This window comes from Lepisma saccharinum, chromosome 6 (genome assembly GCF_977018435.1).
Source record: "Lepisma saccharinum chromosome 6, izLepSacc3.1, whole genome shotgun sequence".
Taxonomy (NCBI): Eukaryota; Metazoa; Arthropoda; class Insecta; order Zygentoma; family Lepismatidae; genus Lepisma; species Lepisma saccharinum.
The window spans coordinates 54,641,002-54,653,808 of NC_139234.1; the positions used below are offsets into that span (position 1 = coordinate 54,641,002).

A 12,807-nucleotide genomic window follows, 5' to 3' on the forward strand; every position below is an offset into this window, starting at 1 on the left:
TGTGGGGGAGTGGTTTGACGACAACACCGTCCCACTAATGGACTGGCCTGTGGAGAGTCCTGATTTGAATCCCATAGAACGTCTCTGGGATGTTTGGAATGCAGACTTCGTGCTAGACCACACCGATCCACATCAATACCTTTTCTCATTTTGGCGCTCTGCGAAGAATGGGCTGCCATTCCTCAGGAAAACTTCCGGCACCTGATTGAAAGTATGCCTGTTAGAGTGAACGCTGTCATCAAGGCTAAGGGTGGGCCAATACTGTATTGACTGCCAGTATTCCCGATGGAGGGTTGCCCAAACTCGTACTTTATTTTCAGGTGGGTGTCCGGTTACTTCTGATCACATAGAGTATGTATGTTTGTTTGTGTGTCTGTCTGTCTGCTCCTTCCCCCCCACCAATCTGCAGTGATTTCGCACCCATATATCAAAACTCGTGCTCTCCTTGGGAGCTTCAATGGGCAAATTTAAGGGGCCTTAGGTTCGAATCCTAGATAAAACATGGATGTGCGTTATGGCGTTCGTCCCATCATCATTTCATATTCATCCTCATAGTCGCCACTAATCCAAGCGATTGAAGGCAGTGAGTGGGACAGGTGCGAGAATATTAGCTATGAAATTTCTCACGGAAAATGTGTATTTGGGTAAAATTCAGTTATTTGCCAGCTTTATTGTCTGATGTAAGAAGGGAGTATCCGCCCCCTGGCGTCGTCAAAGGCGATTCCGCAAAAGAAACAAGCTGATAAGAGAATCTCTCCGCACATCATGTTCATTCGTTTAGTTTAATGCAATGTGAGGTTCGATTATGATAATGCCAATAATAATATCTCTTTATTTAGCGACCGAGTTCCAGCCGCTGGCTGCCGGTAGTGGGCCCTGGCATCAATTATACCGAGCCCCGAGAAGTTCTGGAATTTGTTCTTTTTAGTTTTCTCAGTATTTTTCATGAATAAATATTTTACACTGTAAATCTACTGATGGAAATAATATTGATGATTGTGTCGAGAAGCTCAGAACCAGAAATAACGTCTGTGTAGCAAATGTCGGTGACGAATAAAAATTGCCTGCAAGACTATGTGGCACTGTGGATGTGAATTGTGAACCATTTTGTTGAACACAAAGAAACTCTTCAACTAATTAAATTATAATCGGGCAAAGGACTGGATAAATGTACTTTTAACTCTCCAAGTAATTCGCAACTCTGGGTAAGAATACTCAAATTTAGACTGGATTAAACAAATTTCTTTGCTTTTTTCATCATATATCTTTGTCAAACAGCATCAACATGACTAATTAAAACGAAACAGAGGAACCGCCTGCAACTTTTTGAATGTCTTCGTTTGGCTGGCTCCGTTTTAACATTATTAAAATCAACCAAATTTAATATTCAATTTCACACTGAACAATATTAAAATTTTGATCAGAAAGCGATGTCATTAAAAATTAGCAAAAAATAATCAATCCTGTTGGACTTATCAAGCTACAATATGCTACATAATTTCATTATTCCATTTAGTTTTATATTTGTCAGTTTTTATGATTACGCCATAATTAATTATTAACACTTATGTTAGTATGAGCTTTAAAAAAAAATGGGAACGTATTTACGAATTAATTTGTTGGGACTGGGCCCTTGTATTATAGAAAAGGAATTTACCGGGTCGCGGTCTCACACAGGTTAAGAATCACTTCTACTACTAGAGCCTACTTTAAATACCCCGGGTTTTGGAAGGTGTAAGGCAGGCACGTAGCCAGGAGGAGGGCAAATGGGGCTGAAGTCCCCCCCCCCCGAAATCCTACAAATATCTAATTTAAATAGTGTATAGTTGTAATTAATTTTATCCTTGGCAGGATTAAACATCGTTTTTAATAATGTGAAATATACTGAGAAATACATCTTCAGGGCTTCTACCCCCACTTTTTCATGTTTGGATGGCAGCTCCAGAAATTAAATCCTGGCTACGGGCCTGGTGTAATGGTGCCCTTTTGTACAGAACCCAAATGTCAACTTCCCTTCCACCATGTAGTACACCCTGGACAGCATTTCTCCCATCGATAAACTACTATTATTAGATTTCTCCAGTCCACTTTTTACTGTGTATCTGCGCACGCCGCTGATTCACTGAAGCACCAACAAAGAGCATTTATTTGTCGCAGGTAGGTTCCATGGCAATGTCATTCAGAAATTAACAAGAGGGGGAACGTACATGGTAGCCATCCGCAATGATTTAGGAAATGTAAGAAAATACCAGCTTAAAATTCCAAGCATCCGAAGATGCAAGAAATGATAAATCACAGGGAGAGTGGGGAATCCAACTTTGGCTCGGAATATTCGTCTGAATCTACGCTTTCTTCTTGCTGCTGTGCAGAGAGTGCAAGTCGTAAGTTTACATAATTGAATATATAGTCGCTGAAAATAACTAACTTTTCAAGAAAGTACTACATTCTAAAATTATTAATTATAACTTCAGTTATTTTTGTCAAGTGAAAAATAAATGGTAACAGTAGTATAAGCCGGAGACGGATTTCTTAAAATTTACAGGAGAAAAGACGAGAAAGTACTTACGGAATTGCGTTCTTGAGGACTTTCTGAAGCCGGGGAAATTGTTTTTTAGAATCGTGCAACGTATTTTGCCTGTAAATAAGGTATTTTTCGTCAATCATGCATCTCCGTTGTACGATAGCTCGTGCCGCCATTACCGTCGACTACGTGAATCAAATGTTCCGTGCGTTCGGTTATGTAACCCGCTCACAGTGTAGCAACCACGCGGAAGTTTGACAAGATGACGGGTGAGCGGTTGTTTTTTTTTTCCAATGTAAGGTAAGACTCTAGTTTACGTCCTTTTCCTAAGGAATACGTGTCATATATCGTTGGAAAGCTTATTTTATAAGGAATTCAACAACGTAAATCCCAAAGCGAGCAAAAATTTCCTGAAGGAGTAAATCTATAAAAACCGATGTTGTCCGGATATGCGCAATTGAACGTAATGGCGAATTTTTTAGATGATGAAGCACATATTTAGGGGTGAAATGAGTGCTAATGGAACCTAACCTAACCTCGTAGGCATACCTCGACCCCGTGAATGGATAGTGGGGCTATCGTGAACAGAAAGTGTAAAAAGAAAAAGGTACTTACCCGAAGAGATGCCGGGTGCCGCACCACGATCGCGCACCGCGAACGCAAAGAAGCAATCACCATGCAGATAAGGACGTAAAGTAGAGTCCAGCCTCAATTTTCGCTTAAAAACCTTTTGTGAATAGTTTGTGCGGCATTTATCGGTTCATAAGTTTGGAAACACTGTACATCAGCTGACGATACTGCATATCAGCTGACGATAGACAACGTGAGTCAAAATTCGGCGGCCGCCGAATTAGCAACGACCAATAAATGATTATAATGTTAAAAATAACGCTTTTTTCATGGGGAAAAAAATTGATCCCCAGCTTGAAAAATATTCCGCTATGCATATGAGGTAAGTAGCAATGATTTTTATTTGAAAACAAACGAGTTTAATGTGTCTCCGGCTTATACTACTGTTACCAAATAAATTGGTTCCTTTTTGCACTTTCCTCTATATTTTCGTTTGGAAGGAAATTTTTGGATTACTTTAAATTTTTTTACCTCTAAAATTTTCATATTTGAACGTGAAATTATATAAAATTCAATGAAAATTAATTTTGCAATCCTTGGGAAGAATTTTCGACTCGATCCTCCACGAAGTGATTATCTTGACATATTTGGGTTTTCTTTATTTTTTTACATTAATACAGTTATTCTACATCTATTTTGCTATTATATTGTAAAAAGTTTAACTTTTTGAAAGCTAAATTATCTACTATTTATTCTTTGTATTAAGTTGTAGAATTTGGAAACATTAACTTCAAATCTTGTTGCTACATTTTACACCCAGTTTTTCGAGCTAACTCACTTCTTCCTTTAGCTATTTCTCTGAAATACTAATTAGCTGAAATGTATACATCTGTGTCTTCATAGTGATTTTCAAGAATAGTGTGTTTTTCTTCTCTTTGAAATGTCAGTTGTAGAACTTCCACTTGTTTAATTTCTCATTATCTGTTAAACTGCACTTTAATGTCTTTGCCTCGATGCTTGTTTTTAGATCCCCCGTTTGATCGCAAACCTGTGATCAACAAGTTGAACCAGACCATGGAAGCAATGAAAGCGTTAATGTCCGAGCTTAAAGGGGACTGCAATGTTGGGTATGCGAGGAAAATGAAGGAGGCACGGAGATTAGCACTAGCTTTTGCAGGCATTGATCTACAGGAGAGGCCGGTTACAGCATCAGAAAACCAAGAAAGTGTCGCTCTTACTGCAAGTTCAGACTGCGAGAACAATTCGCGGAGGAGACCAGATCGTGAAGAAGTATGTCGCGACGTTTCACGGTGCACCATAAGAGGTTCTGACCATACTTCAGTGAATCAGACAAACAAAAGTCGAAGGAAGCCAAAGAAACGACAGAAACAAGGAGGACAGTTCAGTTGGGGTTTGTCTGCGGTGGAACAGCCAGTTCCGACCAAATTTGAGAATGGTCATAGTTGTGGAACTGCTTCACCGTGTTGTCAGAAGAACGGGGCTAGATCTAAGCAGAAAACTCAGGTCAGGCCCTCCGAACTAGACATAGTAAAGTCTTCACACGTTCCGCAGACTCCTGCAAGTGACCACTCCGTGAACAAGCCAAGAAGAACTCGCTCAAGTCGAGCCAAGCGAAGGAAACAGAAGCGCCAGCCAAGCCCCGATCGGTCCAGGTCAAACGTCACGATTCCTACGGATCGGATAAACGGCAAGTCGAATATAATGACAAGAACAATAGAAGATCGTCTCGAACAGATGACTCTGCTCGCACAAAACAAGAGCAACGAGTGTAGCACGTATGAAGTGGGATATCACGAAGAAGAACGTGAAGCCAAAACTGCTCAGAAAGTAAAGCACAGTGACAACTCTACTCCTTACACTTCCTGCTCTACAACTACAATCGAAGAATCAGGTTTAGATTTCAATCAGGATTTCAAGGTTAAGGAAGTCCCAGTCAAAGAAATAGATAAGAATGAGATAAATGGCAAGCTAGATTTAAGATTATGCCAAATCACTTCACTTGAAGGCAACACCAGTCCGTGGAAGTGTCCACTTGATGAGGAGGTGGAACACCAAAGGACCTTAGATGGAATCTCAGCCACCAAACTTCAAAGATCAGACATCAAAGAGGAACACGCGGAAGATGTTGCAGAAATTGGTCCATTTGTACATATAAAGGAACAGCATGTGGAAGCTTCAGGTATGTTTGATCAAGAAATAAAATACAAAGTATAGTTTAAGTCTTTATTGGAACGCCAGTTCGGTATCTTTGACACAGCTCGAGATCGAGAGGAAGCCGACCGGACGCGTATCTGATTTCAAGCCAGCACCTACTTTTCTGAAAAGTGCTGTTGTCACTTTTAGCTGTAGTATTTAGACATCCATTCATTCACTGCGACGATATACTCCCAAGGTCTCCATATTGTATATAAATAAGTACAACACAATAACACAACCTAGCAAAGATAACGCAACCGAAACCTCACGTTCAGAAATCTCTAAAGAAACCGAATTGACAACATCTCATTTACTCCACGTTGACTTGACAAGTACTGTCAGTTCTTGGACGGACACTATTGGTGGGAAAGGTTTGAAGGGAGGATTTACTGGGCTCCACGTGGACTTGACATATGGTTGTTAGGGGGAGAATTTATCATAGGGAACTTTCTTTGAAGTAAAGTGACGTTCCGATGACGACTGAAACTACGTATAACATCATAACCTAATACATTATGCAGTGTCAAACTCTCGAGATTAATAGAATTCTAAGTACTTCCACATTATACACAAATGTAAGTAACATTCGTCGAGATCAACCACAAGTAATAAGTAATCGTAAAGTACCGGCATTTCTTCAATAAAAAGTAGCTAAATATTGCACATATTGCTTACCTAGAGAGAAATATTTGGAATATCTCCAACATCCCTTGTTTTCGTAAGTAGGCGGCAAACAAATGAGTATTCTGACCACCAAATCTGATATTTTGTTTAGAACTGACAAATAATTTAGTCAAAATAGCCACAATTAGTAAAGGCCACCACATACTTTTTCTCACAATGTTCAACCAAACGAATGGCAGATAGTAATAATGTTTTAATGGTTTCACAACCTGAAAGGCTATTCTTGCATTATTGAATATTTAGTTCATCTATGTTTTTGCATTAATTACCGGGAGCAGGCCCGTACCCACGATTTTTTGATTTTCACCCATAGGCGAATTTTAAATAAATTTTCTCTCATATTATACACTGTGTGTGTGTGGGGGGGGGGGAGGGTGGGTAGAGAAATTTGCTCATTTTGTTACGAAATGTTAAAGAACAGCATTTTCTAACCTATATGTATGCAACCATGTGACAAATATTTGCAGTTGACACTGACATTTGTTTCTGTCAGAGAGCGAAGAAAAATTGTAGGATAGGGGTAAATTACGTGTGTGCATAATGCAAACAATTCAAATAGCGTACGAGAAGCAACATACGTGTGTGGGGTTGAGAGATGAGGGTTTACGCTTATTTTCCAAAGTCCCTGACTTTTCCAGGTAATATTTTACATAACTGTGTAATGATTTAATATGCTAGAAAATAAGAGTTACACTTGCCAACTTTGTAAGTTAATCAAATGAATCACGTTTGTTGAACGTTTTTGAAAATAAATGAAAAATAAAATGAAATAACCTTTTTATGAATAATATTACCCAAAAAGGAAGATTGTTGGGAAGAAAAAGCGGAACGTGTTTCCGGTTACAAATTCTGCCAAGCAAAAATCATTTGATTCCCCTGACTTTTACAGGTTTTGAAAGCTTTTTTTAAAAATAATTTGTTGCCAATGACCTCAGTCCTAGTCTTGTTTTCCTACCTACTCCTGTTGTCCAGGACTTTGGAGTCAGTGCGAACCCCTGTAAATTAATTATCTGAAGGGAACGGCTAAGTGACTTCACCCTGGCAGTGTGTCTGCTGGCGTAATATTGTTTCTAAGGTGTATTTTCGCTTTTAGAATCTTATTCGACAGTAAAAATAAATTCCAGTGGCAACCAAGAAGCTATTAAATGGGGATGCATACGGCTCATAGCATCGAAATTTTTGGCCTTGATGTCCTCTGCACACTGTGAAAGGTGTCTGTTGTACGGTCACACCACTGTGTATTTATGTTCAAGACAATTACAAGTAGAAAAGAAGAAAAGTTTCGAGAAAACAAATTCTGGTTGGCAGAATTTCGTAAATAATAATGTATACTTAATTTCTTGAGTGTTTTGGACAAATAACAATATATGTTAAAAGTACTTGAGACAATTTTTTGCCCCAAAAATCTAGCAATGATTCTTCTGTAAAGTGGATTCTCCCATTTACATAATATTAAGTAACCCTAAACCATTGAGTGGCAGAAGGATATCAGTTATATGGTTGGTTTTGTATTGCAGTCATTGAGGAACCTTTCTTCCATAATGTAAAGAGTATAGAAAATTCCCCTCTATTCTAATTATGCGAAACATTTGTGACCGAGCCGAGGCGAAAAGGTCGGGACATGGATTAAAAGGAATGGACTGTCCCGACTAAATCGGAACGTCTGATAGCCTTGCATCAATGGTTATAGAACTAAAATAGCCCAATATTGCAGACTGCAGACTTCTAGAGCCTATCTCTGTCCAGAAACAACCTATTCATTTGTGCAAGTACAAAATCGAAATTCATGCAAAATTTTAAAAAAAACATCAACGTAATTTTTGTAGGTTTTTATACGTAAAAATTAAAAATTTTCACGACTCGAGGGGGGCATGGCCCCCTCCTTGGGTACGGACCTGCTGGGAAAATCTTCATTTATATACCGCTTTTTCGTCTCATTGCACTATCCAAGGTCCATTGGATGTCACATATTGTGGCAATAGAAAAAAGATGGTGGTAATCACTGGTAGCGAGGTCCGGGCTGTACGATGGATGATCGAACACCTCCCAACCGAACCTGTCCAGAAAGACTGCAGTGCGCCTAGCCCATTGCGGGTTCGCATTGTCGTTCAGCAAGATCACCCCGGCAGTGAGCTTACCGCGTCGCTTATTCTGAATAGCTCGTCGCAATGCCCCCAGTGTTTCATAGTAACGGTTAGCGTTCACAGTCTCACCTCTGGGCAGAAACTCGATGAGCAGAATGCCTTGTCTGTCCCAGAACACCGCGCACATCACTTTTCACGCCGACACAGTCTGTTTGAACTTCGTTCTGCATGGAGATCCACTGTAACGCTAATGCATGGACTGCTGCTTGCTTTCTGGGGTGCTGTATGCAAGCCACGTTTCATCCCCTGTGATGATCCGGTTGAGAAAATCGTCATCATCATGGTAACGCTGCAGAAATGTCAGCGCCGTGCACATGCGTTTTCTTTTGTGTTCGTGCGCACACAATTTCCGGATCAAGAAGCGTTTGGTAACAATGTCGTGCAATAACGACCGAAAAATCTGCGGGAAATGGCTGCTGAGTTCCGTGATCGTGACACGACGATCCTCCAAATATGCGCTGCCGCACCTGCTCCACAAGCTCGTCCATAACGGCCGATGGCAGCTTACTGCGCTCGTTGTCATGCACATTTTCCCGGCCTTCAGTAAATGTCCTGCACCATATGCTTGCTCATGACTCCTGGTCCATACACCTGGCACAGCTGACGGTGCATTTCGATCGGCTGTATGTTTTGTGCGTTCAAGAACTTGATCACCGAACAAAACTCGCACGCGGCGGGAGATGGAATAAGAGCCACCATGTTTCATCTCTGCCGCGACGCTACTGAGGACTTTCGGAAGGCGTCTTTTAGAACATTCACTAGCAAGGGCATGTGCCTCTCACGCATGCGCAAAACCGGTTTCAATACCCATGGCCTGCCACCTGTGGGCTAGTGGGAAACTTACTTTCTGGATGCGCCTAATATATTTTAGCCGAATGGCAAATTTTGAGATGTTATTAGTTATATATTATACATGACTACCTCCTGACTCACTTTACTGGCGTCATTCTTTGTACGTTAGCCACAAATTTTACTAACCATCATTTGGTGGTAATTGTATAAGCACCTAAAATATGTTTTGACTTTTTTGTTTACTTTTGCAGGCGAGCTATTGAAGAAGGAATCGTCATTTGTGAGTATATGCACTTTTTTCTAGTTACTGGAAAATTTTATTATTTATAGACTATAGAGGTGCTGGTTTACGTATGTTACGATTGTTAAATGTCGGAATGAAAAATTGAAAACAGTGTTCTCCAGAGCTGAAAATTATTCAGTAGTCGGACTTTGCTCCCTCCTCCATCTTACTTCAATACAATTGTGTAGTACCCATCCCTCCTAATAATAATTCTGCAGACTTTTTGTTTAGTAGACTTCCGATGGAAACAGAAATCTCTAATCAAATTTCACATTACTGGTTACACGCATTTAAGGCTGTGAAAAACCGCTATGATATTCCAAATACCAAAAAACTACATCTGTTTACGAGTAGAATTCCTTCAAGAACATTCAGCGGAATATTTTGTGTGATTTGCTTTCGCTGTTGTCCAGGTACTTCTGATAAAAAATAGGATTACGGTACCACGAAACTATCACAGATATCAGCTAAAGCAAAATACACGAAGGTACGCTTGAAGGCTCTACAATCAGCGTATTAATGAGCTGATGACCTTAGTTTAGCAATCTCCGAAACAGCCTGAAGTTATCAAATAGAATTATGGGTAACCAAATGTTTGGTGATTCGCTTATTCTATTATAAGCTACCTTATAAATTAGTAAAAATATTATTGGGATGTTATTTGAATAATGGCGTTGTCAGAAATCTTTCTGGGGATCAAGTCGTTGATATAACTTGAATAGAAATAACAATCATAATTATTATTATTATTATTATACAGGGTGGCTCAATAAGTCACTTAACACCCCCGGCACAAGGCCACTGCAGCGCGCAACATGGAAATGGTGATGACCAATCGTTATCAGGCCAAGGGGGAACCACATTGACGACACCCGCAGGGTCGGCGGCCATCTTGATGTACGCCATCTTGAATTAAACTTCAGAATTTTAAATGGGAAGGGGGTCGTATGAAATATCAAAATGGGCTAGAATTTCACAAGAAATGCAATGGTGAAGGTTTTTTCGACGTATCTTTAACCAGTAAAAAGTTATGACTGAATTCTTGTACCAATTAGCTCCTTTTCGAGGTGTTAGAAAAATGCCTTAAAATTTGTTTAGCGCATCGGTAATGCATCCAGATCAAAGTGACGTCTAGGGAGAGACCTTCCCATTTAAAATTCTGAAGTTGAATTCAAGATGGCGGACATCAAGATGGCCGCCGACCGTGTGGGTGGCGTCAATGTGGTTCCCCCTTGGCCAGGCAATGATTGGTCATCGCCAATTTCAAATTCCATGCCGCAGTGGCCTTGAACTGAGGGTGTTAAGTGGCTTATTGAGCCACCCTGTATGTACAATATCAACTATTATAAACTAAAAATAAACCCATTTATTCTAAAGTTATTATTACTATAATATTATTATCATTACTATTATATTCTTGGCAAGAGTTCTCCCAGATCCACCAAATTCGTAATAAGTAATGTTCACGGTAAACTGTACAGTGAGATCCATGAGTATTACCGTGCAAATTGTCCATCACCATGTTCGTGTACTTTATTTGACCCAATAACAGCTTCAAGAATTAAAAGAAAACTCAAAACAAGCTGTTGACAACTTCTGCACCAGAATACATAAAAATCCATCGCTTAAAAACACATAGGATGTGATAGAAAAATTTATGAAAATAGTCATGGACAATTTGCATAGTATTACTCATGGATCCCACTGTACGAGGGCTATTCAGAAATCAACTTCCGACAATCAGCGATGAATTTCGGCTGCGTTGGCTCCTTCTGCTTGAAGAAATCGAATCACATCATGCACCTCACGAATGGCGGGAGCAGTAATACGAGCGGCCATGTTCGTCAGTTTCTACTTGCGCACTGTTGAAGCAAATGGTCTGCGGTTGTAGCTATGTGGAGTTTGATTACACCTTACTGCTGGCTACTGCGCATGCGCCATGTCACTGCTGTTATGTATTGCTTTTTACGAGCCAATCGGAAGTTGATTTCTGAATAGCTCTCGTATATTAGGTGCATTTCTTTATTACAATTCATATCTGCTAAACAATCGGATCACAACAGATCGATCTTCAACTTGAAGCTCCTGTAGGAATGCATGTAGTATTTTCACTCACCATAACCTGTAAAAGAGCAACCATGCAGTTGCTTTTGTCTCTTAGTAGGACATATTAAAACGAAAAAATTAGTGCAGATATTTTCAACCTAATTTTGAATCTAATCTCTCGATATCTCACTTTTTGACAAGCTTGTCGCAGTGAATGTGTTACTAACAATGCATTCCTCCCAGGTGGCACCACCAGCAGTATTCCCATCTGATCACAATCGACCTTCAGCTGTTTTGCTCTCACCATCAACTGTGCACAAGGAACATACAGATAGGATCAACCAGAAGCCAGTGCAGCCAGAAACAGAGGAATACTTCTCAATTCTAACAAAGCTGTGGATAAGCAAGATGAAGTTGCTCGCAAGGGAAAAACCGTTGATGGCTAAAATTGCTGAGAAGTTAATAAACGACGCGCTATTTGAGGCCGACATGGAGGTCTTGACCGCGAAGTCATCCATCAATACTCCCACGACTACAAACGGAGAACCGGGATCGCCAAAGTTGCATGAACATCAGTCGATGAGTTCAGCTGCTCACTACCAATGCATTTGCAATCTTTCCCGTGAGTTTCTGAACACAAAGAATAAGTCCGTTGGGAAAATCGAAGTGGGGGGATCAAAATCTCGACCTGCTGTCGACGCCTCGATGAGTCCCGTTTCGAACGACTGCCTCTGCGAGTCATGCAGAGACTTTTTGGAGAGGAAGGATAAGTATCCATTCTACGACAGTGCGTTCGACGACGCGTCACCCAAGTTGCCAAAAGCCAGTTTCGGCCAACTCGATTTCCGTGACCGCAACCAAGATGGAGTCGTGAAGCTCAGCGTTCATGATAATCGTGACACTCGCGACAAAGATGCCTGGAAATCACGCCTGGGCCATGAAGACAGGCCACGAGACAGTTGCCATGACAATTTTTACAGAAACATTTCACCTCCTCCAAACACCGGAACATTCCGTAATGATGGTCCATCATTCTTCATGAAGTGAGCACTCTCAATATTGCATTCATATTTTTTTTTTTTTTTTTGGTTCTTTACAATTATACTCGAATCTAATCAGTCCGAAATTGTTATAGTGTTGTATTGTTAATATTTTCGTTATCATGAGCCTGTATTGCAATCTAAATATGCAAATTACATAAATGTGACATGTCAGTTTGTAATGTATCTTAAAATGAGGGTAGGTGTAATACACTTAAATAAAATGCAGATCTGGCTGAGTAATAAGATTTGATTGTTTGAACTAGGTTATTTTACGTCACTTTCTGTCACTTTTCGCTAATCACGCCAATGAGGATGAGTGATGATGTTGATGAAGGGACACTTACAAGAATACCTATGCCGGGATTCGAACCCGAGACCTCTGGCGTCATAGTGCGCTGGGCTATAACCACTCTCACTCCCTCTATCTTTTTTTTTTTTTTAATGAAAAGGAATACCCGTATGCTGTCGTTAACTTTCTCTCAATTTTCCATTTCTCGTTTTTCCTCA

General features: G+C 40.2%; 1 protein-coding gene across 1 annotated transcript; it reads left to right on the forward strand.

Annotated features, from left to right (window-relative positions):
* Positions 1-2,191: 2,191 nt before the first annotated feature.
* LOC145989397 (uncharacterized) lies at positions 2,192-12,494 on the forward strand. Its single transcript, XM_083124741.1, has 4 exons — positions 2,192-2,381; positions 4,119-5,291; positions 9,180-9,208; positions 11,501-12,494. Exons 1-4 carry the CDS (start codon positions 2,276-2,278, stop codon positions 12,302-12,304), a joined length of 2,112 nt encoding a protein of 703 aa, XP_082980867.1. The 5' UTR covers positions 2,192-2,275; the 3' UTR covers positions 12,305-12,494.
* The last annotated feature ends 313 nt before the right edge of the window (positions 12,495-12,807 follow it).